The sequence below is a fragment of the Corvus kubaryi genome, unplaced genomic scaffold (assembly GCF_017639235.1).
Source record: "Corvus kubaryi isolate FWS band 111438036 unplaced genomic scaffold, C.kubaryi_AGA036_p1.0 37398, whole genome shotgun sequence".
NCBI lineage: Eukaryota > Metazoa > Chordata > Aves > Passeriformes > Corvidae > Corvus > Corvus kubaryi.
Genome location: NW_024581137.1, coordinates 50,243,193 through 50,269,445, shown reverse-complemented (window position 1 = coordinate 50,269,445; position 26,253 = coordinate 50,243,193). Strand labels below are relative to the sequence as shown.

Here is a 26,253-nt window from a genome sequence, read left to right as displayed (position 1 = left end):
TATATATTCACAATTTCCTCATCCCAAGGAGCACAAATAGCCTTGTCAGCTTCATTTGTACACTCCTGTAAGAGACAAAAATTGCAAATATTGCAATGAAAGGTTTTAAAATTTAAAATGCCAAACAGTTTTTCATTAAAGCAGAGAAGTTGTATATATTATATCTCTGCTCCAAAATATTTATCTATACCTATAGAGGACACCATTGCTCTACATGGTATTTGTACACAAGTATGCATGTGGGTATAAAGCACCCACCACTGAACAGTCATGTCAAGGCACATGATCCTAATAAAAATATACAAAACCCGAAAATATACTGATATTTAAAGGAATAAGAAGGCCTAAATAAACATGAAGTAACACTGTGTCATAAAAATATCATCAAGATCTAGGGCCTGATTCTGCGTGGGCTCCCACCCGCTAATCACTTGTCTGCAGACACAGCCGTGGGTGCAATTTCAGCTCTCAGATTTTCCTGCTGTAGCTTTTTTCCCCTTGTTATCTCAGTAGACATCTTCACTTTGGTGAGATGGATATTGAACTACCATCCTGCTACACGTTCTAGGAATATGCACACAGCAAGCAGCTCGGCATCAGCTCACACATGAACAGCCTTAGCTCCCATAAAATATTCATTCATTTAAAAAATATTTGCACCCTGCTGTCAAACTTAGACAAATTCACACTGAGCCTCAGAAAATAGCTGTTTTAATGGTAAATGATGTTCCAGAAACCTCTTTCAGGCTAAACACTCTCGTCAAAATTATTTTAATAAGAAAGATTAACAATTTCAACATTAACTGCTAATCCCCTTTCATTTGAAACTGTGCTGATAAAATTCTTTGCTTGTCATTCAAATAGTAAGTAATAATTATAGATTTGGGGCCTCCATCTCTTGCTTCATTAATAGTAAATTGCATGGAAGTCTGAAGCATAAAGTCAGCTTTGATACATCTCAAAATGCAATTTCCATAGCTTTCCTTAGCTATGTACAATTAATTACAGAGTTAATAAGGGGAATATGTTAATGAAAGGGAAATTATTCACTCAGACCACCTGGTCTTATCAAATTTCTTTAATATGTTTCCTTCTTTCTGTGAATTTGCATGACAGCAAGAACACAAATCATGGTGTGCGTTGTGCCTTTAGTGTTATATTTGCAACCAGCTAAAGTCCACTTAAATTAAATACAGAAAGAATGAAAGAAATAGTCAGTAGTACACAACTGACTGCACTTGTTTTCTCGAGTTTAGTACCTTTTTAATTTTAAAATAAAACTGCTTAAACGGCTTTATAATTACTAGACTCTCTTCAGTGCTGAAATACAAATATAATGCAACCAAAGAGGAGACATTGTCACCTTTTATTTTCTTTAAAGAAATGTGCTGCATGTGCACATACTTAATAAAAGATGTACAGAAACATGCTTCAATTCACTGCACTCTGACAGCTACTAGAACTTAGTTGCTATGTGCAGTAGGGTTTTTGGATGTTCATGGGAATATTCTAGTTGGTACAAACAGCCCAGTCAGAAGGTGGTGAACCTTCACATAAATCATCTTAAAAATAACACAGTTGTGATACATAGTCGGAGAAATATATTTTACAGATGGGTCAAATTCAGAAACCAACCATCTTCAACAAACCTTAATGGATTTACTACTGACCAGACAGAGGACAAAAACATTTTAGGACCTGGACACCAGCGCTCTTAGTCATTCCAGAAAGAAAAAGACCAGAGAATAATTCCTAGAGCAATGGCAGGTCATGCTTGGAGGAGGTGATGCTTGTGAGCAGTTTATCACCCCTCCCTTCTATTCTCAGTTCAATGCAAAGGTCCAACACACAGCCAGCAACAAGAGGGAACTCATAATTCTCCCTTGCTATGAATAGGGTTTTCTTGGCCAGCTTGGCAACCTAAACCAGCATTAGCTCATGAGTTTAGGAAAAGAGGATAAGAGAGACATGACAGCATTGAGGGAGAGCTGCCAACTAGAAAAAAGTAAGATATTACTCTGGTCTGAAACAAAAGGACAGTTACATAAAGGAGACAAGCTCATAGTAAAGTTATGTCTTTTATAAAGACATACTGGGGTAGGGATGTAATATTTCAGGGTAGAATACTTTACCTGGTTTTGACCAAAAAAGTAAAACAGTCCTCTTTCATTGAACAGCAAATACTATGTCATCCACAAGCAAACTTCACAGATTATTTTAATGTTTATCTCCTCATTTAAAAATGTTTCCACAGCTGCGTCGTGGGTGCACATGCAAAATTTTATCACCACAGGAGCATTTTGTCTGTGTCCTACACATCAAATTTTCCAAATACCACCCAAATTCTGTTACCTTACTCAGAAGACACTGCCAAATTATGGTCTAATCTCAGAAGGAGTTGCAAAAAGCAAAGTATAAGTTTTTTTAAATCTTGCCCTGAAGATGAGCATTACCAGACTTTTTTGAATCAGCAGTGGGATTGAACTGTCTTCATTACAAATAACCAGACCATGTCCAGTAACTTCTGCTGGCATGGCCCACACAAAGAGAAAGAGCTCTCCAAAATACTGATGGAGATCTCCTGGGCATCCTAAACTGCAACTGGCACAGCAGTGCAAAAACACAGTACCAATATTATGTCTCTTCTTTAGAAGTATCATGAAGCAAGTCCTGGTTTCACCCTGAACTCTTACATGTTTTGAAAATCTCTGGAGCTGTAGTCCCATTTACCACACGTCACTGGATCTTAGCAGTGCACCATGTCTAGCAACCCATGTGAGTCATTTCTTTACCCCACAGTGAGTCAAAACTCACCACCTTCTCATATCTGAACTCTGCCACCAGCTCAGAAATACTCTGTAACATATATAATCATCTTGGGTCTCCTGCCTGAGAAGTCTTCCTGAACCACACTTTCTCGTATCGTTCTCCTTGTAAACAGGCATTTCCATCTGTTAGATCCAAAATATGATTAACTGCTGTATCTCCCACAAAGAGTTATCAAGGATTTAATGCATTATGTGAGCATGCACAGTGGAACAAGTACAGCAAGAGCACTTCATCACTGAGGATGCATTTGGAGCCAAAAGACAAGATCTCCTGGATGAATGTCCATTTTCACGAGACTCTCGTGAAGTTCATGAGACTCTCAGAAGCAGCGGAGTATCCAGTACCATTCCTTGCCTTCAACCTGAAGTATCAAAACTCAGATCTTTTTCATTAAATTACCATCTCTTGCTACTTGCTACAGCTGATACTTGTCTTGCCTTGACATTACCTGGATGTCCTCTAGAAATGCAGGAAAGCTGGGTGAAACTGAAAAAAGTCCAGATAGCCACCAAGATTTGTTTCAGCCAAGAAAATGATCCTTTCTTTTTACTTGGTGCACACAGTTGCATAACCTAGTTTTGTGTCACATATTTCTCCCAATGTAATGCTTTTTAAATTAGTACTCTAGAACGCTAAGAGAAATGTTTTCTTCATCTTTCTACAAAAAGCTTTAGGGAATTATATAAGTTGGCTAAAAGTGTTCAACCAAAGCAGCTTAAACAAAGCTGGAATGAACACAGTCAAATGACAGAGCAAGATGTAGTCACAGAAATTTGGTGAGTTATTTCTAATCATACATACATTAGGGGAAAATAACTGAAAAGGAAGAATTTAGGGAAAAAAAGATTGTGAAATCAATTTCATACCATGTTCAAGAGGAATGTTTTTCTCAATTTAATACTGACTCTGCAATTGTCATTATTTCCTAAGGCCCATTCAACAAAATTAATACAGAAAATGGAGGGCAACTTATTATGAAACAAATAAAAATGGAAGAATTAAAGGGTAACATGTTCATGAATATTTTTTCTGAGTTTTATTGATTGAAATCTATGTAGTACATACATCCATTTATTAGATTTGTGACTCTATTAGTAGAGCTGTTTCCATATACCACAAGATTTTTTTCACTTTTCTTTGCAGCTTTGCTTTGCTTCTGTATGTCAAGTCTCAGCTTTAAACAAACACAGGCAAATGTTTCAAAATAACTTAAACATTTAGGGAGGGAAAAAAAGATGTAAAATGAAAGGATAAACACTATTTCATCAGCAGAAGATCTTTCAGGAGGCAGCCAGCTCTGCTTGTCCCTAAAAGCATGACAACTCAGGGAGAGATGGGTAAAGATTTTCCCATCCACAGTGTTTATGTCTTTTTGGGGTATTGGCTATCCTGTCACTGAGTAACACAATACATGACAGCCCTTTCCCTTGTGACTCCTCCTGTCCAACTGTTCATGATGAAATGGCCTTTAGGGCCAAAGCCTTCTTGGGACTTAATTTGGTGAGACTTCTACAACTATTTATCCTGGCACAGCTGAAAGATAACTTGGGGTTTAGATCCACTTAGCACATGTGTAAGGAGCTTACCCTTTTAGCTAAACTTCGCCACTGACTTGTTTCCCTTCCCATGTGAGGATTTTTTTCTTCATTTTCTCAGTCACAAGCTTTTTTTAAACAGGGTATTTATATTCTTGAGATGCATGAAGAGGTATTAATGCTGGTAGAAGACGGTGGGAAAAGGAAAAAATATTAGGAGCCATTTAATAATCAAAAAAATAATTGTGACAAAGACCTTGTTTTCCATACCTGCACTCCTCACCTTTGTCCCTGCCAGCATTAATCACCTTTGCAGCATCTGGGTCCCCAGGCAGTGCACTGCACTCATGCCCTGCGTGCTGCTTTGCTCAGGAAATGTTTAGCATGTATACGGATTAAGGTCAAGGTGGAAAGTACACCTGCTTCTAGCACAGTGCTATTCATCCTTACATGCTGGAGCTTCTCTCTTTATTTAGACAAGTGTGTTTAGATGCCTTTTGCTCCCAATTTTACTGCAGCTTTAAGAATAAAATCAAGGAATTTCAGCAAGATGTAGTACAGGATCTAGCAAATACCTTCTCTTGTTGAAATACGTCTTCAGTCACTCAGTTCTACACTCTTCCATATTCAATTAAAGGAAAATCTATAGCTGCTATCCTAAAGAACTCATTTTAAAAAGAGTTCATTTTAAAAAACGAGAGTGAGGGGAAACTGCTTAGAAACCATCAAAAAGTTACTATTCAGAGAGTAGAGGATATCAGTGTTATCAAAACCCCACAGGTTCAATCTTGGAGACTATTCCCTCCTTGTCACCCTTCCCAGTCCTACAGCAATCCTGCCAGTGATTCAGTATCAAAACTAAAGTGGATGCAAAATTCAGCACCTGGGGTTTGCTGGGTTTGGCAGCACCAGGCACCCACCCCATGTCCCCAGCTGAGGTTGTGTCACCTTCTGGGACACAACCTGTCCCAGAACTTTGACAGCAAGTTCTCACAGGAGGCCATCCTTTACTCCTCTGTGGTGAACGTCCTTCTGGTTTTACAGGCATATTGCCAGAGACAAGCAGACTTATATCTCCTAGATAAAAGGCCCTAGATTTCAGGCTCTAGTTCATTTGTTCCCACCACCTCATTCAGCCCAGGTGTGAAACTTTCTTGTCCTTCTGAAAAGTACATCATCACAAACAATCACAGATTATTATTATTTCCAATACATAAAGCAGTTTCATACCCTCAGGGAGAAAAAATACTGAAAAAGATCTTTCGTAAATTCACTTTCCAAAATTCTAATTTATGTATAATGCTCCAAATTTTGCACGTCTGTCTTTACAAGGAAAAAACCTGCAAAACACAGAAAATCACTTCTGCTACTGCAAATTTCCTCTCTTATATGGTATTCAGATAACAACCTCATACTGTTATCATCAGGAGCATACATTCCCTTCTTGCAGTACTGTTCTTGATTTAAAACCTCATTAAAAAATTATAATTATTTTAACCAAAAAAGCATGGTAATACACGAAGCAGATGTAGAATCCAATCCACCTTGGTGCTGAACTTGTGCTACAGTACAAACAAAAGAGACTTCTTCGTGTAAGCTGCAAATATCAACTGGATTGTACAGGCACAAAGGAGGTGTCTCAAGAGAAATCCACTCTCTGCCTGATTCTCTGGAGACCTTCATAGCCACCCACATCAACTAGAAGGGGAATTTATGGACTAAAGTCAACGCCAACACTTCATTAAGTGCCTAAAATATTGAACCCAAGTTAGGGAGCCTAAATCTCTCCTCATCACTTTTAAACTCCTTCTGGTTTTCTTGCTGGACTGCAAACGGAATTGTTGCCCTTTATTAGAACTCTTGTAAGCTGAAATATAGATGTACACGTGAGAATAAAGTGGGTAGAAATTTAGTTCTAAGTTCCTATCCTTGTTGTGACCTTCTGAAAAATGTTTTCTTGTAAAACCAGTGGTGACTGAAATGAGGGCACACATCCTGAGTTGTTGCTCATGCTGAAGCCAGCCAGTCAGTGCCACAACCATGACGGCATTAAACATGCTCCTCTGATTACACTTTCCAAAGTGCTTGGATTTTTTAGAAAGACAGAAGCAAAATGCGCCATATGCGCCACTCTCCTGTTAGAAATGTGATGAAAACGACAGTGAAAAGGAAAAAAAAAATCTCTGAATGTTGTTATCGCTGTCCTTCTGGGCCTCCTGAGCCCTCCCTGCTTCCTCCTGCCAACAGCTCAAACCACCTCACAGTGCTGTCAGCAGTGCAGAGGCATCGCCTTTGCTGCACAGGGAAGTGGCAGAAATGCAGGATTTTTCCTTTTGAAGGCTGGTTTCAGTCTAAGTGAGTAGACTGCCCCACAGCCACAGGGCTTGAAAGAGTCCTGGTTTCTCCATACCTCGAGCACTATAAACAATGGGCTAACAAAAAGTGGCAAGCCCTCCAAGAGAACAGTACCTGCGGCCAACCCAAGATCCAACAAACCCTAAGGTGAGGTGACTTAGATATGACTGCAGGTATGACTGATAGCATTTTCCAGCAAATGAAACAGCTTTACAGAAATATTTCTGGCCAATGGTACCTCTGAATACGATTACACAGAGTCATTCAGCAGTCACATACTTCTAAGCTATTTTCATTAAAGTTTTTTCTGTTTATGAATCAAAATTAATTATTTCCTGCTGCCACTTTGCACAGTAATCCATTGTTTTATTTTCTCTAGGGAGATCCTGGCACCTATGAGCAATAAGGACTGAGGAGCCTTAGCTCAGCTAACTACCTGTTCGCTGCAAATGGTAGAATTCAAAAACACATTTACAAACCTGTAAGTGCACTTACCCTGCGAAGCAGAGAGTATTTGCATTCTTACTAGGCCCCTTGCTAATATTTCTCATTGCTTTTTTAGGCACTGAGATATTTTTCAAAGCAAGTATGTACAAAATTTAAAAGGCAAAAGGATGGTGGCAGCGGGAAATGAGAAGAACTGAGAAATGTTTTGTGTTGAATGGTATAAAAGTTGTGAAGTGGCCCCTCACTCCCCTCCACTTGTATCTGCAAGGCAAAGGGAGGAAGAGTTCACCTCTGGTGAGCTGCTTCTGTTGCTAAGGTCCAACAAGCCACATCATCCCCAGAAGGAGAGAAATTCAGGTAAATAAGGTATTACAGATATGTGCATTTATTTTTGAGCAGAACATGAACTGGGTCAGCTCTCCAGTTTCATTGTGACCCACAGTGACACAAAACATGAGCATTTGTGATCAAGTCCAATCATCTGCTTCTGTGCTGTAGCTGAGAGATGCTGATCCTTCCATGTAAACCTAACCCAGCTTCGCCTTCGGCAAATCTTGTATTTATGGTTTAACTACTTCCTTAAGTAAACATCCCACTGCCTGCCTGACCCTCCTATTAGGCTTGCCCTGATAGCAAAGCTAAATGCATCCTTTCGATACTAACACATATTTTCTTCCTAATTGTATCATCTGAGTCCATTAAGAACAATTTTCCCCCATCCTGTATGCTGCAGCACATAGGCAGACTCCCCTGAATCACTGATTTTTGTTTGTTCAGGTTAGACTCAACAAATTAACTTTTTTTACTCTCTCTGTGTGGTTTGCACTCTCAAAACACTACAGCATTTCTTCACCCTTCTTTGAACCCTTACTATCCAAGATACAACATCTGCTGTTAGATAGTTAACACATGTATGAGTTCATCCAGAGTTAAACAGGACTGACTGAATTATGAACACTGAACACCGAAATAGTGATCTTGACCAACCTGACTATTTTTTAAAGTTTATTTATTGCCATATGAAGACAATTCTTTCCGGCAATTTTGCAGAAATTTGCAGAGCCAGAATAAGTGGTTCCCATATGCAAATTTCTCTCCTTTAAGCATGATTTTGAGATTATTTTTTTATGTTTCCCAGTAATGTCACTGAAAACAATTTTGCTCAATTTGAAGTAGTTGAAACTGTTTGCAAATGTTAAATGCATATTTCCATCGACATGGGAAATTTTGCTCTTATTTCCATATGAATATATTGCCTCAGAACTTTTTGAACCTTGTCTAAGAATTTGTACTTATTTTGAGGTTGGGCAACTGGAGATGTTTGGAGGTCTCCCCCCTTCCTCCCCGCCTCAAGTATTTTGCTTAACTATGAAAGGAAATCAAGTGAATTTTAATTATGGTCAGGCAAAAGTGGAGCAGTCAAAACTGTAACAAATGATTTTGTCGTGGGAGCAACCCTTCCAAACTGTACTTGTCTACTAGATATTAACACAATAATCAATTAATTACTTTTGGGAGGGGGATGGCAGAGATGTATTTACTCAAGATGATACACTCTGAGGAAGCATCTGGTTTAAAATCCTGCCCTGCTTTTGCTCAGTTTTATAGCTGACTCGATCAAGGCTGAAGAAGGTCAGTAATCTGGCTGAGGTCAAATTAGGTCTTTGGGTTTTGCCTGCCTTCATTCCTTTCTCCATGATGTGAGGTTGGCTTGTAAGAACTTGAAAAATACCTCAGAAGACAGTACTTTCAAATATAAGTCCAGAAGAAGAAAGAAGTCAAACAATTATGGCCCAAAACTATGACATGATGGAGACAAGTTCCCAAAAGCATGGCAAACAATCAACTGGAAAAGGTGCTTACTTTAGGTAAAAGCAGAAGTCAAATATATAAAGCAAAATAACACAATTTTAGGTGAAATTCTTCACCATCACCTAACTTCTACTCAGCTAATGTCAATGTACTCTAGAAAGACAGTAAATATTTAAAGAAGGATGAAAATAAGGCACAAGAAATGAAGGATTACTCTACAGCTCTCCCAGCAGGACAGAAACAAGCTCCAGCAGTCCCAGCCACTGGACTCTGACTCTTACACCCAAAACCTCTTCATGTGTCCATCTTCTACACTGATACTGGTTTCAAACTGCGCTTGGAAGAAACCCAAGTTTTCCCACATAGACTCCATCAGCAGAATATATTTGGATTATTTCAAACAGGAGAAATGCAGCTTGGAAGAAATTCATCCAAGGACCAAAAAAAAATAATCCAGGCAAGGCTCAAAAGTCAGATTCCTTTCCTAAGGCTGACAGAAACAAATTGCTCCATACCACTAGTCTTCTGTTGCCTTCTCTGCTCACATGCCTCCACACACTGGCGACACAAGAGAAAAAGCAGTGAGCTGATCAGAAATTTGGCAGCTTTCTTCAGTTGTCCAAGCTGAGGTAAACATAAATTGATAGGACAAGAGGACACCACAGGGCTTATCTTTTTCAAAGCTGGCACGCGTATGTCCAAGATAAAAGAATGTTCCCCAGAGAAGAAAAAAAAGATACAATGAAAAAGAAATGGAGATAAAAATCTCTTTAGTTTTAATTACACACAGTTAAGATTACCAATGAAGCTCAGGAATATTTCCTACCTGTGAAAAACATCCTTGTCTTTAAAAGCTCTTTCCAAAAGCTGCACGGGTGCCTAAATTCTGACGCCATTTCTCATGCCATGAAGACAAAAGTGCCTTACCAGGATCATGTGACCGGTGGAGATGTCCATGTTGGACTGGACCGGCTCCTCACACCAGGACGATGTGCTGCTGCGGGCTGAGGGGCTGGGGATGGGCCCATCGCTGAACTGGGAGGAAACGCTGTTTATTCGGGAAGAGTGCAGGGGCTCCGGGCGATCAGAGGTTTTCACTGCCATGCGCTGGCGGCATAGCTCCTAGAGAGAGAGAGAGAGAGGAGGAAACAACCTACGGTTAAGAGTAATTACAGGAGAGAGTCTACTAAAGACATATGATTTACAGTATGTTTCCAGGCCTGGAAGTGTTTTCCCCCTCACTGCAGTAATTTTTGGGCGGCTGTCTGTTCTGTGAAGCAAAGCTACAAAGAGATGCTCAATGAAATTACTACACGACGACTACCCTAACCTTTCAAAAGTGCAATTATGACTGCATGCACATCTCCATATAGATAACCAAAAATCATATTTTGAAGCTTGACTCCTCTAACAGATATATATTTTTTTCTCCCCCTAATATCGCCCCATGTTCTGCAAAGCCACTTTTGAACCACACAACCTCTCGAAGTTAATGGGGTTGCATGGGAGTAATTGAGAGCACTGCTTGGCCCTGGATATGCAAACTCAGCAAGCTCAAGGCAACTGAATTGATGTGCTCTCCAGTGTAAATCCTAGTTGATAGATGCCTCATTTCTCTTCATTAAAATAGCAAACTCGCAACACTTCCTCCCTGATGTGGGGCAGAGAGGATGAAGAATGACATTAACGAAGAATAAAAGCAGAAATCTGTCATTGTATTGTTTAAGCAGCTTTGGCGAAGAAAGAAAATTCAAGCTATCACACACACTAATGCAAGTCATGTTGAAACACCAAAATAGATAGCACTGGGAATATGTATTTTCAGTTGCTCTCATGCATAGAATTCGTGCAAAAATACAGAATTCTGGTTAGGTAACAGAAAATCCTGCTGGTAAAACCAACTCCTGATAGTACAAAATTCTGATTCTAACAGGATGAGCAGACCCACGGTTACACTGTCGTGTTGTAATGCTGGTAGAATCAGCTGTGGTGGTGAGATCACAGACATTGTGATGAAATTATCATTTTTTAACATATGACTATTGTCCATGAATGATACTTGGCTGCCTATGTCACACAGCGAGACCAGTGAGTCTATAGGATGTGGCCATACTGCACACGCGGCGTGGGTACACATTTGTCTCAGATTACTCATTCAGCACAGACGAGTACTAAGAGCATAGTCTCTTGCCTCAGGCTAACAAAATAATACAGGCTGAAGAATTCATACCATTGAAATGCCATGGCTTCTGTTTTCTTGTTCATTGATAATTTAGTTGCAGCCCAAGTGCCATCATTAGGGTGATTTATCAACTGCAATAAAATAATAAAATCTTCTTTTCAGACAGGAGCTGGAAATATAACTTAAGACTATGTTTGGGGCTTTTTTTAGCCTTGCAAACTTTAGGACACTGAAGATGGATCCTAATCCATGCAACAGCAAGCATTCAAACAAACTCCCTGAAACCATTATATTGAGTCTCCTCTTGTCACCACATGACAATGATTAAAGGCCCCTCCAAATATTCTCTTCTACCAAAACTTCTGTCTTACTTGCCATTAGAGATGCTTATGTGGTTTTACTATTTGATGGTGTTTAATACAGTGTGTGTGTGTATATATATATATATGTATAATATATATATACACATGCATGCAAGTACAAATTAAGATATACTGAGATGAAATTCATATCATTTATAAACAGGATTTATTTCACTGTCTATTACAAAAATACAGTCAATAAAAGCTTGAGAAGGAGAGATTACTACTTGTAAGTAGTTGGAACAACTGTACAGAAGACTGTCCCAAGTGAAACTGCTACCTGATTCCATCACTGCATTTTGTATATTAATTTCTCTATGCCATGAAAGAATTTTTCTAATTTTTACCAAAAATAGGGGTTTTCTACACTTGAGTAGTATGTATTCTGTCACTTGGTACCTTTGTAGCTTCCTACTAACCTTAACATGAAAAACACTAGAAAAATAAATTAAACTTCAATATGTTGAATTGAGTCACATATATTGGTGTTAGATAGGTCAGTCAAACTATCAGAATTAAACCCAGGACTTTTTAATAAAGGAAAAAACGTCATCGTATCTCTTATTTTTAAATATAGGGACAAAGAAAAAACGTCTTTTTCTGGTTTTCTCTGGATCCTCCTCTGGAAGTGGAGGATCACACACTTCTTAAGAAAAGATAGCAATAGTCCACAATGACTATTACTAACCTCAGAATGACCTTGCAGTAGTGTAATTTCAAATCCCTGCTTTTAGCAGATTTTGGGAAAAGTATAGCAGAGCAGAAACATTTTAGACAGAAAAATAAATCTACAGAAAACCAAAAAGCTGCTCAGATGTTTAGATATCAGCCATTCCCAGAGGGAATGGTTTATTGGAATAAGCAAAACTGTAATAAGTAAAGGTATGAAAATAAGAGGTCTATCACATAACTGCTAGAAGGATGTGTCTTCTGGCTAGCATGCCATGTGGCAGTGATATGAATTTATTATATTCTAACAGACATCCTGCCACTTGACTCACCCCAACTCTGTGCTAACAATAGCATTTGTACTCAAACAGGATCTTTGTTTTTAAGTTGATCTGTTCCTGCTGTTCATATCCTGCCTCAAGTCATAATCCTCTGCTTTTACAAGTGGTTGCTGTGGAAAGGATTATAGACCTCTGCTAACAAAAAAGAATTGAGATCAAGTGATCTCTAAGAAATTATTGTACCATTTTTACATGAATTATAATGACAAAAGAAACAATATTATAGACAACCGGTTCTGGAATAGATTAGTCTCTAATCAAAAAAATCTTTTTTGACATGAAGGATTTAATATGTTACTAAGAAATGTTGTTTTAAAATTAATTAACATGTTCATGGTCCTCATGGAAGGTGAAGTTGAGAAACACAACAAATTTAAAAATTTAAATATGTCAAAAAAAAATATACCTGATCCCAAATATTAACATATTTCTTTCCTGACATATATAGAACCAAAACAATTATTCCCAGAACTGCTGTAGCTGTCAAATACCTCAAACAAAGCAACCACGTCACTGTATTCTGCTGTAAAAAATGTTTAATGTAAACAGGAAGGTCAAATCATAGCTGAAGCAAAAACACCACTGAATTTCTTGATTGGAGTTTTAAATCTCCATGACAATGGGTTTTCCCCTGCCTGTAAACAGAAGTTTTTGGTTTGAATTTATTTCCAGATTAGTCTGACAGACCTTGAGAGCTTCTCCTTCCCCCCTTCCCAGCCAGTCCAGCCTGGGTGAGGAACCTGCCCCACCCCACACACATCAGCGACCTCAGGACAACTACAGCTTCTGCTCCTCCAAAGCCACCTCTCTGTTAGCCTACCCATTCCAGCTCCCACAGCTTCTAGCCTGGCACTGCAGGGATAACATGGTTAAGACCACCACATATAAAAGCTTTGATGCATGGGGTGTTTTGGGGAGCCATATGGGCTCCTCCAGGACATATGGACAAGCGACATCCAGCTCAAAGCAGGGAAATGCCTAAATGTGATTTTGCCTTGAGATGGTCATCAACGTACCCTTTCAACAAATGCATTGGGAATAGCGGGGTCTCAGGGTGTGGGGTATTTCACACCATCCCTGGGCACTTACTGAGCTGGCATCTCTTCACAAATGCACAAAGCCCTAGATGGCTCAGACCCTCTTAATACGGTATTTTTTAGCAGTGCACTTCTCTGCATGCTCAGGTATGCCCTGCCTTCCTCTTCAAAATCTTTACTCTCACAAGCACTTTGCAAATCAGCCATTTACTAAACCACAACTAGAATTCAAACTTGACTAAAATGTCAAATCTTCATACTGTGACAATGACATGAACTGTATCTCTGTATTGTCTCAGCCATTAAAAACATTTTCTAAGAATGAATTCAATTTACTGCTGCATTTCTATATTTAGCAGAGTGGCTGGGGCTATTTCTGCCATGCTGCGACTCAGTAATGTCTAGCCATTGTTTGTGTATACTTCGAGTGCCATTCTTCATTTAAAAACATCATTTACACCTAAAAAAGCAACCATAATGCATACAGTGAAAGATGAAGAAATGATCCTCCTGACCTTCAGGCTATGATCTAATGGATGGGTTGGACATAAACATTTATTTAAAAGGTAATTTGAAGTTTATGACATTATTTCCCATCACATGGGAATTGCTATCATACTGAGGCACTTACTCTGTTTTTTATTTCCCAACATTTATTATCAAACTTATGTGGTGGTCACATGCAGTATATAATGGAGAAGTAATATCACTGTATGACAAAAACTGCCATAACCAAGATAAATATTCTGTAAATAATGTTGAGTTAAATGAGTTCAAAGTACAGCACCATGATCATCTGTAGTGAGCTTCTCATTTGACACACAATTGATAACCTTAAACAAACCATAAACTGTATTCTTGGAAAACCCCCGGACCTCTTCAAAATGAGGTTCTAAAATGTCCCTAATATTTGGTTGTCCACACAGAGACAGAGAGAAGCATGAAGTGCAACTAATTCCTCAGGTACAACAAATAGATTTTCAAATCCATACATTCTACTTGTGAATGAACCACTCTGCAGCATAAATGTAGTTTATCCGCATTTAAAGAAGGGCATTAAGAGACTTGCTGTACCTCCTAGACAACAACTGGGAGCCGGTCTTACCACCACGTTTTGTTAGGTGGGTCTCTGAACCTGAAGAGGTGAGAATGTCTCCTCTCAAATAAGGAGGCATCAAGTCTGTTCAGAAATGGAGCCCACAGATACCTGTCCAGGCCTGGTTTGGAGATGTGACTTGCTTACCAGCAGAAATGCTAGGCCACACCACCAGCCAGTGACAGGAGCTGTGTTTTCTGCCACACAGCTCTGTGATGCACAGCAGCCATTGCTCTCACAGGAGGGCAAGATGGCAAAAGATAACTCAGAGAAATTTTTATCTGCCATCTACTGGAAAATCCACCTAAGGAAATTGGAAAATCCATTAAAGTCACACAGTTTACTAAAACTGTTTTGGTTTCAGAGAGATATTGAGGTATATGTCCTGGTAAGGATTAAGAGTATAAGCAACCACAGAACTAAAACTAGATGTAACTGAGGCTTGAATGGGCATTACTGAATCTTTTCCCTTGCTTTATTTGCAAAAGCAGAATTTGAGAGCCTCAGGGTGACACAGGACAGGCAGGAGACCTGACTGAAGCATCCCAGTTAAGAGATGGCAAACATTCACCTCAGATTTGCAGTCCTTGATGATGAGCCATTCCACCTCAAAGCTGCCTCCAGAGGATGCTGCATACTTAATGCAAATTCTCTAAACAATATATTCAGGTATTCCAGGTCCAGCCAGTGACCATGGCACATGAATCATTCTCCTCTAGCTGGTACCAGGTGCATGGTAAATGTTCAGTCCAAAGCAAACAAAAATAGCTTCATATCTACAACGCTGTTCTTCTTCCCCAGCCACTGTCACCTCAGATCTGACTAACAGGAGATCTGGGATCTGAGGGAAATGTCAACTTTTCAGTTTATTTAGAAAAGAAATATAATTTCATTACTGCATATTAATGAAAATAATCTATTTTGTAACTAATCCCAAAATATGCACAAACCCAAAAACTAAGTCCAGGAAATAGGACTAACATTTCCATGATTTAAAAATTTTTTTGTTTAGCAAATGAAAATAGAAATCATTTGAGTTAGTCCAGAAACAAGTGTGGCACAATTATTTTCAGAGTTAGCGAAATACAAGAGAGAATAAACCTTTCCATGAATAATTATTAAGAAAATGCAGAGACACTAAACAAAGAAATTACTGTTTATTAAAAGTGATAGCTGAGTGTACACCAAGCCCTTCCAACCTGACCTGCCTAATATTCTATCAATCAAGAAACAAATCTGCTTAAGCAGGCATGATCACAAGAACACTGTGTTCATTTTACACGTGAAACAAACATATTTTGCAGAAATTTTAAATTAAAAATGCTGACACAATTCTAAATTATTTAAGGCTACACCTTTTAACAAAATGTCTAATGAAGATTAAGAATATATGTAATCTGTAAGCTAAGTATAGAGGAATAAGACCTTTAATGCCTTTTTTTTTTTTTTTTTGCCCCCTCAGCTTTAATACATTTAATTTAACAGCAGTCTCATTTTCCTTCTCAGGAGGCATTATTCACAGGATGAGTTGGGGTCTGCATGTACAGCCTGGATTTCACTGTTCTGCAATGGATGCAGTCATAAGACAACGAGATTTAAAAAATGAAAAAATAAGGTAAACTTTTTTTTTTAACAAACGAATCTAGGACTATAAACATCATTATTCTCTAACTAAATTTGCTTAGTGTTACTACAGGGTGAAGCTAAAGTCATTTGGCTGCCTTTGTTTTGCTTTTGCATACTTAATATGCTTGCAGGTGTTATAAATTTAACTTATTTACTGTATTTGTAGCTTTGGGGATAATTACAGCTTTATTAACATTTATTTTTGAGTTATTGAAACATACTTTCAATCTTTAGCTTAATTTTAGCATACTTTTCGTCCAGGAATAAAAGAGCTGTTTACATACATGTAATAATTGTATGCATATTTTCTATCCTTGTCAGAAAAGACAACTACTGATATTGGTGTCCCTTCAGGAAAGGGAAAAAGGGATATGTTGGAAAAATGTTTGAGAATAATATTTTGAAAGACACAGCATCAAATGTATCATTGCACATCCATACTCTGGACAATTCATATTTATCTAGACTTGTATGTGATAGATCTTGGGAGGAACAAACAAAGAAAGAGAAAAAGAAGAAAGTAAAATATAGTTCTTTGATTGTCAATGCAGCCTTCTTCTGTCTAGTTCAGTTCACTGTCTGCCCTCTTGTACCACACTCCATATATCTGAATATAACTCTGAGTCTTGGGCCGGGGGGGGACTGCTTTGGTTGATTTTTAAATGATCTAAAAACCAGGGCTGCTGTTTCTTTTTGAGAGCATCGCAGCCAAATACAGGCTTGAGAATCATTCTCCTAACAAAACCCCAACGTTGATTGTGGTCTGTGAAATTAAAAATTTCAATTATTTTAGCATTGTGTGCGTTTCCTGGTGATGACTCATGTAATTATGATTCCCCTTTCCTCATGTATACAAAGAAAGTAGAGGCCATGAGGCAAAGAGAACATGGCTAACTTTATATGGAAAAATGACTTCTTCTTCTTCTTCTTTTTTTTTTTAATTTCTTTGTTTTATTCCCTCTCTTTAAATTCAAACATTTACACAGTCTTATTCTACCAAACAAAAAAACGAAAAGCCATCCACACACCTCCAGGTGTCCAGCAGACATGAAAATTTCTGGCTTGCACAGAACCAAAGGTGCTGTCTACGCAATACATCTTGAGAAAATAATTTTACTTTCATTCTTTCAGTAGCCTCTCATCAATGAGGAAGTAATCTGAATAGTCCACAAGCTCCTAAAGGAGACAGACATCTCTGACATGGCTCTCATTACCAAGGAAGACATGACAGCAGAGGTCTAATGATATTTCTCTGAAATAATGATAATATTGCCCTCCAATCCATGCCAGGAAAGCACAGGTATCTTCAAAGGATAATACTGCTTTCTAGAGGGTCAGTGAAATTTGAAGACCATGTTTAGGTTACTCAGCTGGGGAATGTTTTCCTGTACAAAAATACAGAAGACCGCTGACTGGAGCTGCGTATGACAGTTTAGAGCCTTTATTTCTAAAAGAGGACTTTTGTGAAACAGATGCCTGACTAAACAGGACTGCAGCACCCTGGACTTCACAAATAGGGGATACACAAAGGAAGGTCGTGATTCTTTAGACTGACTTGAAAGAGTATCTTCCCTGCATGATGACATCATGGTGGCTTCCCTAAGGGTTTAAAGAGACTACCTGGATGATTCCAAGGAAATCGGGGTCTGTTTCTAATAGGAAACATCTGCAAACTGTGGACCTGAAGTCACCTGAGATCTACTGGTGTAAAAGCATCCATTTTTTTTTCTCAGGGTGTTCCTGACAATGTCTGAGCTTTACTGGCCTTACAGTTCAGACAACTGTAATTCTGGAAGTGGGGGTACATCAGATTGACCTACCTGCCACAAAAAAAAAAGTGGTTTCAACCAATGCTGGTCTCTAAATTGCATTTCCCCCATTTCAGCTGTGCCTGCATGTAATGTTTCACAAGTATATGAGTATATGGCAAGTATGAAGCTGGAAGGGAAAGATTTCTTAAAGGAGTAACCAGAGAGATAAAAAAATAACATGTAAAACGAACTTCACCTTTTCCATGTTTTGTTCATCTTAACTAATCCCAGTACATGCTCATGAGGGCACAGCTGCTCCTTAAAATGAATTTGCACAGAAAATTCACCACTAGCACAGCAAGAGCCACACAGCACAGTATGGGTTGCAAATAAACCATAGCAACAATTAATTAACCTGAAAGGCCACGCAGAACCACGTGTAAATCCATCGTGTATTTTGACTTTGTCTAACCTACCCAAAGCCCGACCAGCTTCCAGCAGATGCCGGTGCTCTTAAAGATAACTGCCACAAATGTTTCCTTTTTCACTCCCAGCGTTTATAGCTGCTTGGGGCCCAAAGTAGGCAAAAAATGCAGTCCCAAGACAGCTGTAGTTTCTCAGGAAAGCTATACATTAAGGCTGTGTAGTCCACTATTTTATTGCCCTGCAGGACTGAAAATGGGAGATCATTTCTGCTAGAAATAAGAATTCCCAGCAGCCAGCAGGACTCAGCATGCACTTCCAGCCTGAAGAGAAACAAAACAGCCTACTAGTTTATGTCTAAAAATGTTATTTTACCCCATTGCAAAGTTTAGTATTGCTTCTCCCTAAGTTTGTGTAACTGCATTCATGGAAACAGAGTTTCTAAAAGCAGTCAGAGAAATACAAAAAGAAGTCCTAAAAACTTCCAAAATCTCAAATACATTTTTTTTCCATAGAAGGCAGCCATATACCAGAGGTGATGCAAGGATAAAGGAAGTATTTATCAAGGCTGGCCATCGGCAACAAACTTTTTTTATAACATTATCTATCATGACAGTCAAAATTGCCAGTCATTACCCCATCCTGATTTGAAAACTAAATTAAATGTTTTCACCCATTCTCCACTGGAAAAAAAAAAAAAATTAAATCCCTCTTCAACTCTGCAAGGAAGAACAAATGCAAATGTAGTGAACAAGTGTTAAAAAAGGATCTGTAAAGAACAAAGTTGCTACTAAGTTACACTAGGTTATTATGAGCCAAATCTTTGGTAATACAGAGAAACTCTACTAAACTATGGCAAAAAAATAGTATGAGTTTCCTCAAGTCTCTGAGTACAGACATTCTTTCTATCACACACCAAAAAAGCCTTCAAGGATTAAAAAATGGTCAATATTTCTACACTTTCACTGTATTGGTGTCATAGGAGATACAGGAAAAAATAACAGGGATTTAATACTTAGTACTGATGGTCAGAGATACAGAGAGACCTCATATTTTGGAGAAGACAGCAACAACAGCAAAAACGCACAATTTCTCTTGGGCTCTCCCGTGTCTTTCTGTACAACCGTGCTCTCAGCTGGATCAGGGTTGTACCCTGACTGTTCCTGGCTAGAAGAGAGCTGCAGCCCTCTCCACTGTCCCTGACCTGCCCCATGGCACCAGTTCCAATAAATCCCCTGCAGCAGCAGCAAGGGGTTAGTGCATGTGTTTGCATTCAAAGAAAGGGACTTCCCTGGCCATTACTGAGGTTCCTGCATTTTCTTTTCCCAATTCATACAAGCACAGGGGTCACTACTCCCCTTGGACCTCTCCACCAGGCACCAGTTTGTCTGCAAGAAGCCCCATGGGAACAGCACAAGAGAACACATTCAAGGTAGGCACATGCCAAAAATGGGCACACTTTATATTTGGATTATTTTAAGACCTGGGGTATGAAGCTACAGGCATCTTCTAAAACATTATTAGCTGTTTTATCACGTAGAATATTTTTTCCCCTGTGCTCCTTTGGTTTTTAAGATTCCTGCCAACAACTTGTGCCTCAACAACATTCTGCAGAAAGTGTTGCTTGTTGCAGTTGTATTCTGCTGATAGCTTTTCTTCTATTTGGCTTTTATTTTATGCATTTAATATAGCTGAAAATCTTTGCCCTGGTGCTTGGTCGAAGACAGAATAAAAGTTTTACACTCTCTTCAGTTTCTCAATTTATATACATATATTTTTTCTTTTCTATTATGCCACTCATTACTGTTTTAGAAGAAATAATCTGTCTTTTCAATCTCTCTTCATATGAGTTTTCCATGCCCTTAATCATTCTTGTCACCTTTTCCTTGCTCCCTCTATTTCTGTGTTGTCCCTTTGGCAATGGAGTGACCAGCACTCACAGAAGCCTCCAGCATTGATTTATACCTAATTAACTTCTAAAGCCCCCAAAGAAGCAAACAAAATTCTTAGTTAACAATGCCTGCAGACCCATTGGGTTGACCCAGACCTCCAAAAAGAAGCTGAAATTTGGAACAGCTTTCTAGGCAATACTTATGTACGTTTTAACTTCACACCCGAGTGCTTTACATTGAGGTTAATTAGGAATTGCAGTTATTTTGTTCTTGGGGGTGACAATACACAGATTTTACATGCTCAAATTCCCATGTTACTACACATATCATTACCACACAGTGTATGCAGAGGGAGATGTATGACATAATTTCCCTATATAAGATAAATTTACATGTATACATTGTTTTGCTCCCAAAAATACAGTCAACTCCATCACATTTCTCCTCCGATCTATGTGAATAGCCAGCCACTGGCACCTTCTGCTGTGAGCCACTGCAGCAAAACCTCTTCCAGAAAATCACACCATTTCACTCCAATCGAGGCATTTTTCTTCCCCAGAAAGCCAGAACGAACTCCAGTTGAGAAGCTGAAAAAAGGTAAAATCCAAGTTTCTTTTCCCTGTGCTGTCAGAAAAGCACCAGCATAGTGAATTTTACCTTTTCATGTTTCCCTCATTCTTTTCTTAGTAGTTAGTGGGAAAGATCAGTATGTCTCCAACATGTGAATATTCTCCCTGATACACTTGTGAAGATCAGGGGGATGTTCAGACCAGCAGTAGCAGAAAATGGGTGGTGTTGGTGCTCAGGGCTCTACTGCAGCCCGTTAACCTCTGTTGCTGTCAGTGTGACCAAGGACAAGCCTTCCAACATGCATGGAGTGCATGGATCCCCAAGTCAGGCAACACTTGATGAGGGGAGAAGGAGTGATTTTAATCAGCCAAGGTAAGTATGCAATCCCAATACCAAAAGTGAGTTTGATCAGGATAATGTTGATCTGTTCTCACTTTGGAGAGCAAGATCAGCCATTTCTGAGATCTCTTGAGATGCTGCCAGAACGTGGTTCTGCAAAACAACAGCCGTCCTATGTAAAAGGAAAAAGCTGGAATCATCAAGAAGACTGCAATTATGTCAGCTAGACAAGAAAACAGAAAAATAAAAATGGCACTGAAATTCAACAGGGTTTTATCAGTATGAAAGATTAAAAATTTAAAAAAACTATTGCCCTGGTCAAAATCTGTGCTTGTTCAGAAAGCAGTCGTCCCAAACAACCATCAATAAAACATCACTCATTTGTCTTTAGCAAAAAGTACAGAAACTGTCCAACAAAGCTAGAGAAAAGCTAATGGATTTTCTACTCTGGATAAGCCACTTACACTAAATTTGATTTTCTCCTATTCAAAAGCTATTCTCTCTCACACTCCAAATTAATTTTGTTTCTTTGAGGGATTTACTTTTAGGAACATCCTTTTACAGTCTCCCTTCTTCAGTCCTGGTTTGGTTGTTTGCTAAGAATACAAGTGATGAAACCCATATTTGCATACTGAAAGCTGAGAACCTGAACTGGAATGGGAAGAGCTGTGGGAATGCCCCAGCTGAATTACAGTATAGGGACAGACACTGATGCTACGAGAGCTTAGAACCTGTCACAACAAAACCCACAAAACAAAGTCAGGTGAGCTCTCTCAGTCCTTTATCATGCCTTGCTGGTGTGCATTAAATCACTCAGATTGTCTTTTACTGTTCTTTAATTGCTAGAAAGCATTTAGGTCTCCGTTGTGCATGAAACATGAGAAAGAAAATATCTTAGATTGGAGGTCCCCACCCCTGGAGCCAGAGCTTTCTCTCTGTTGAGAGAAATGAAATTGGGCCTCTTGTCCAGCCAACACAAATCACATCCTCAATGTCCAACTCGTAGTTCAGCATACAGGCCTTCCATGGCTCTTCCTGCCCTCACGTGTCACACACACACCCATGAGGCCGTTCGGGACGGCACCTCTCACTTGTGCCTTTAGGAAGATTGGAGCAGCTGAGCAGCATGGCCCCAGGAGAGCTCCAGCCTCCTCTACCCAAACTTGTCTTATAGCTTATACCACAATAAAACAAGCAAAAATATCAGAGTCCCCTCTGAATATTCCACTTGGCAACATCCCTACAAGAGTCCCTAGAGGCCTTTAGGCAGAGGAAAGTTGAGGATTTAAGACTCACTTCTGTTCATCTGTCCCACAAAGCAGCCAGGTCCGTATGGGCTTGCCAGGGTAAAACCTTAGGTGGCTGTGGTCAGCCTCAAACCCTTCCCAAAGGTGAAGCACAAACACACAGTGCAGGAAGGACAAAGACCCTTGGAGGCAAAATCTTGCTGGTTTGGGCAGGACACAGAGCTGTTCCACCCGTACAGCCAAGCACAGCACGGCCTCCCTGCACGCGCGGAGAAGGAGAAAGGAAGCGACACAGCATTCCCTGTTCCTCTTCCCTTTGCCGGCCCACTATGGGAGACTGGTGTGCAGGAGGACAGAAAGCAGTAGAAGAATGCTTTTATATACCTTACAGACTTCAGAGAATAAACTGCAACCTGTTTCTGCTCACAGGCAACATGGTCCTACAAGAACTGACAAACATCATCTACCACAGTTCTTTATGTACACAAAATTATTTCTACTCCCTTTCAGAGGCCCTGGAATAAGATTTATCCTGGAAAAAAAAAAACCAACAAAACAACAAAACTTTCCAGTTAAAAACTTTAAAAAAATGTATTTTTTTTCTTCTAGTGCAGCAGTCTGGAGGAGTATGAAAGGATCAGTAAGGCAGATTGCAGTGTTAGCTGCTGAGCACTCAGAGAATATACAATAGAAGAATGTGTCAAATCTGAAACATGATAACAGAGTTGCTGCAAAAGAAAAAGGAAAATCCTAAACAGAAAAAAGGGTAGAAGTGTGTAGGAAAGACAGGCCTGATTATCCTCTACATTACATGGGAAAAAAACAGCCACAGAAGACAGTATAGTTATTCCAGAAAGAAATCAGGACACTTGAGATGATGTATGGCCTGGGACTGCAAATCAAATACTCTCCAGCCCATTAGGCAAGGCTGTGGTTATCTTTGGCTTCTTTATAACGTACAGGCACTGGGACATAATCAATTTACCAGGGGGAGAAAATCCATTGTACTTATCCAGAACCAGCCCATGCTCAGCTGGCAAACAGCCTGTGGCACCGCAGGGATGGGTGAAAGGAGCTCTGAAGCGGGAGCAGAGTGCTTGGGAGCCGGATCCTCGGGAGCAGGAGCCCGGACCTTGGTGGTCCAGGACAGGGAGCTAGGGCAGATAAAGCAATAGGAATTCTCACCCTGTAAAACCAGGTGGCTACAGCCAAATTATTAATAAAACTGCCTGTTGAGTGAATTTATTTCTTTTTCTTTGCCTGTGTTAACTTTGCGAAGAAACTGTGAGAAAGCTGGGTGGCCTGACCTGAAATGGTGCCAGGACCATTTGAACTATTTAACGGTTTAATTTACCAGGCGAGATGCAGCCTGCAAGTCCAGAGTAACTCTAGCACATTTTCTGAGAAATGCCTGTTTGGGTAAGGACTCTGGATTCCCCAGTAATTAAAAATGAGTCACTAACTTAATTTTACCTCCTACTATTTTTACTTAGCATTTTCTTACATCCTAAATACACAGAAATTATACTGCAAGATGCTTGGGGCATGTTTGTCCTTGTTTCACAAGACACCAAGCTCAAACACCGTACTCTTGAAAAACAAACAAAGTTGGCTGAGACGGGAGGGTCAACATCACCTTTTCTCTCTGCTGCTTTGCACTAGTCCTATGCAGAAAAACAGACAACTACTTGAAAATGATGTTTTTTTAATGAAAATCTAGACCCACATGGCACCTTCTCATCCAAGCACTCCAAGACTTGCAGGTATGCTCATTTTCCTTCCACACCTACAAAAAACCTTTTTCTCACCTGCCCACTCTAATGTAAAGCGTATTTTACTCCTAAGTGTTGCTGCACTGCCACTGCAGCAGCAGCCCAGGATCTTGGCTGTGAAGGTTAAACCTTCTCTGGTAAGGGCTAGTCCATTTCTCCAACACCAAGTAATTCACAGAAGCTGATAGATCATGTACATAGGAGAAGGCTGGAGGAGAGCCATCAGTAATAAGCCAAGTAAGTCCCTCTCCCATGCCCTGCATGGTTCCCCCAGGGCTGCCCCTGGGCCAGGCCAGGTGTGCTGGAGCAGAGGGCCGGAGGAGGGACAGGAGGTGACAGGAAAGCCCTGCTTCCGGAGACACACACCACAAGCTCAAATAAAGACTTCCAGAAGCGCCCTCTGAAATCTCTGCCATCAAGCTCCAGCACTTAAGATGGGCATTTCTTATTGAACAGTATTTTGAAGTTAATTTAAAATGCTGTGTTAGCAAATAAATCCCTATTTATTTGCTGACCAAGCAAGTTTGATAAATTCCTGCTGATTTATAAATTCATACAGTATTTTGGAATGCTATTTTGAACACTGCTATCATTTAACTCAATTTTATGCCTACCACAGGAAGCAAAGTTAGGGAAAAAGAGTCCACTGCCCCACAGGAACAGTGGATAGCTCTAATCAGATAAAAAATTGACTTAAATCCAGATTTGTACACACCCTGTTTTGCCTCACTCTGCTTTGGCCATCCACTGTCTGACTTAAAGGAAGTGTTTAAACATCAGGTAAACTCTCCTTCTAACCACCTTGAAACACTCCCCCTTTCTCCTCTCCCAGAATTGCTATGTGTGACTACTGTGAATTCTGTGTAGTCATACACATTTTGTACACTGTGAAAACTATCTCACCTTAAAGGACAGTGGTTTATGTAACAACTGTTCATAAAAAGTATCTGCAGGTTCCTGAGAATTTATTCTAAGACAAAATGCTAATCAAAGAGAGACAAAATTGTTCACATAATACGCAGTAAGCAGACTTAAATGGACAACAAAAACTCTTCTAATTCATATACCACTTCGAGTATGCTTTATCACAAACAATTACAGTTTTTTCTGTAGCTTTATATAGTCATGAGATGATCTCTTTTTGCCTCTTTAAATAAGGACACAGGAAAAGAAAAGATTAAAAATGCGTTATGCCCTTTGTTTTCCCAGAAGAAAACACAAGCAAGCCCTTCACAGCATTCCGCCTTAAGGCAAAATCTTCATCTATCCAAAATCCTTACAAAATGTATTCCTTCTGAAATGTTTACTAAATACTCATGTACTGAATAACCTCATCCTCAGTGATATCTTTTGTGCTTAAGTGTAGGAGGGTCCTTGAAAATTAAATTTTATAAAGATAGAAGGTAATACTTTATGGTACGGATTATCCCCAGTTTACCAGCTTTCCTTGGTACTAAGGCTGATGTTAATTGGAATATTACTGAGAACTCGATAAAGAAGAACAGCAAAATTTTCCTTCCCCTACCCCCCCCCCCCGTTTCACCTAGTCCACAAAATTCCATTTTCTAAGGAGTTGATATGCAGAATTACTATAAAATTAAAGTATAATATTATAATAACCAGTTTGCTTTTGAAATTCAGTCTAGAGTGTAAAATATTAAGCCATATTAGAGGTAATGAATTATCTGTATTTAAACACACAAACCATGCCTGATGGTTAAGTAGAGGGTTTGTTTCCATCAGATCCTTTCAGTTGGAGACTTTTAAAAAATTTGCAGCAAAATATTTATTGTAATTGCTGCAAATAGTGTGTTCTTAACATCTCTAATAAAAAATACCAGCAGGATCAAATCTGTAAGAGCACAGAGAAGTTCTTAGGGGTTTTGAATCCAGCAGGATCATGTAATTAATAAGACTGTATTTGATAAAGGAATATATAATTTATATATAATACAATACATGTAATAA

At 39.3% G+C, this 26,253-nt stretch overlaps 1 protein-coding gene across 4 annotated transcripts in view; it reads right to left on the bottom strand.

Annotated features, from left to right (window-relative positions):
* Positions 1–26,253, bottom strand: part of PTPRN2 (protein tyrosine phosphatase receptor type N2) — a 654,654-nt gene that overhangs the window by 75,488 nt on the left and 552,913 nt on the right. For all 4 annotated transcript variants that reach the window (XM_042044446.1, XM_042044450.1, XM_042044448.1 and 1 more), the window contains one exon: positions 9,906–10,100. In XM_042044446.1, the coding sequence (XP_041900380.1) occupies positions 9,906–10,100 (195 nt within the window). The remainder of the gene's footprint in view (positions 1–9,905; positions 10,101–26,253) is intronic.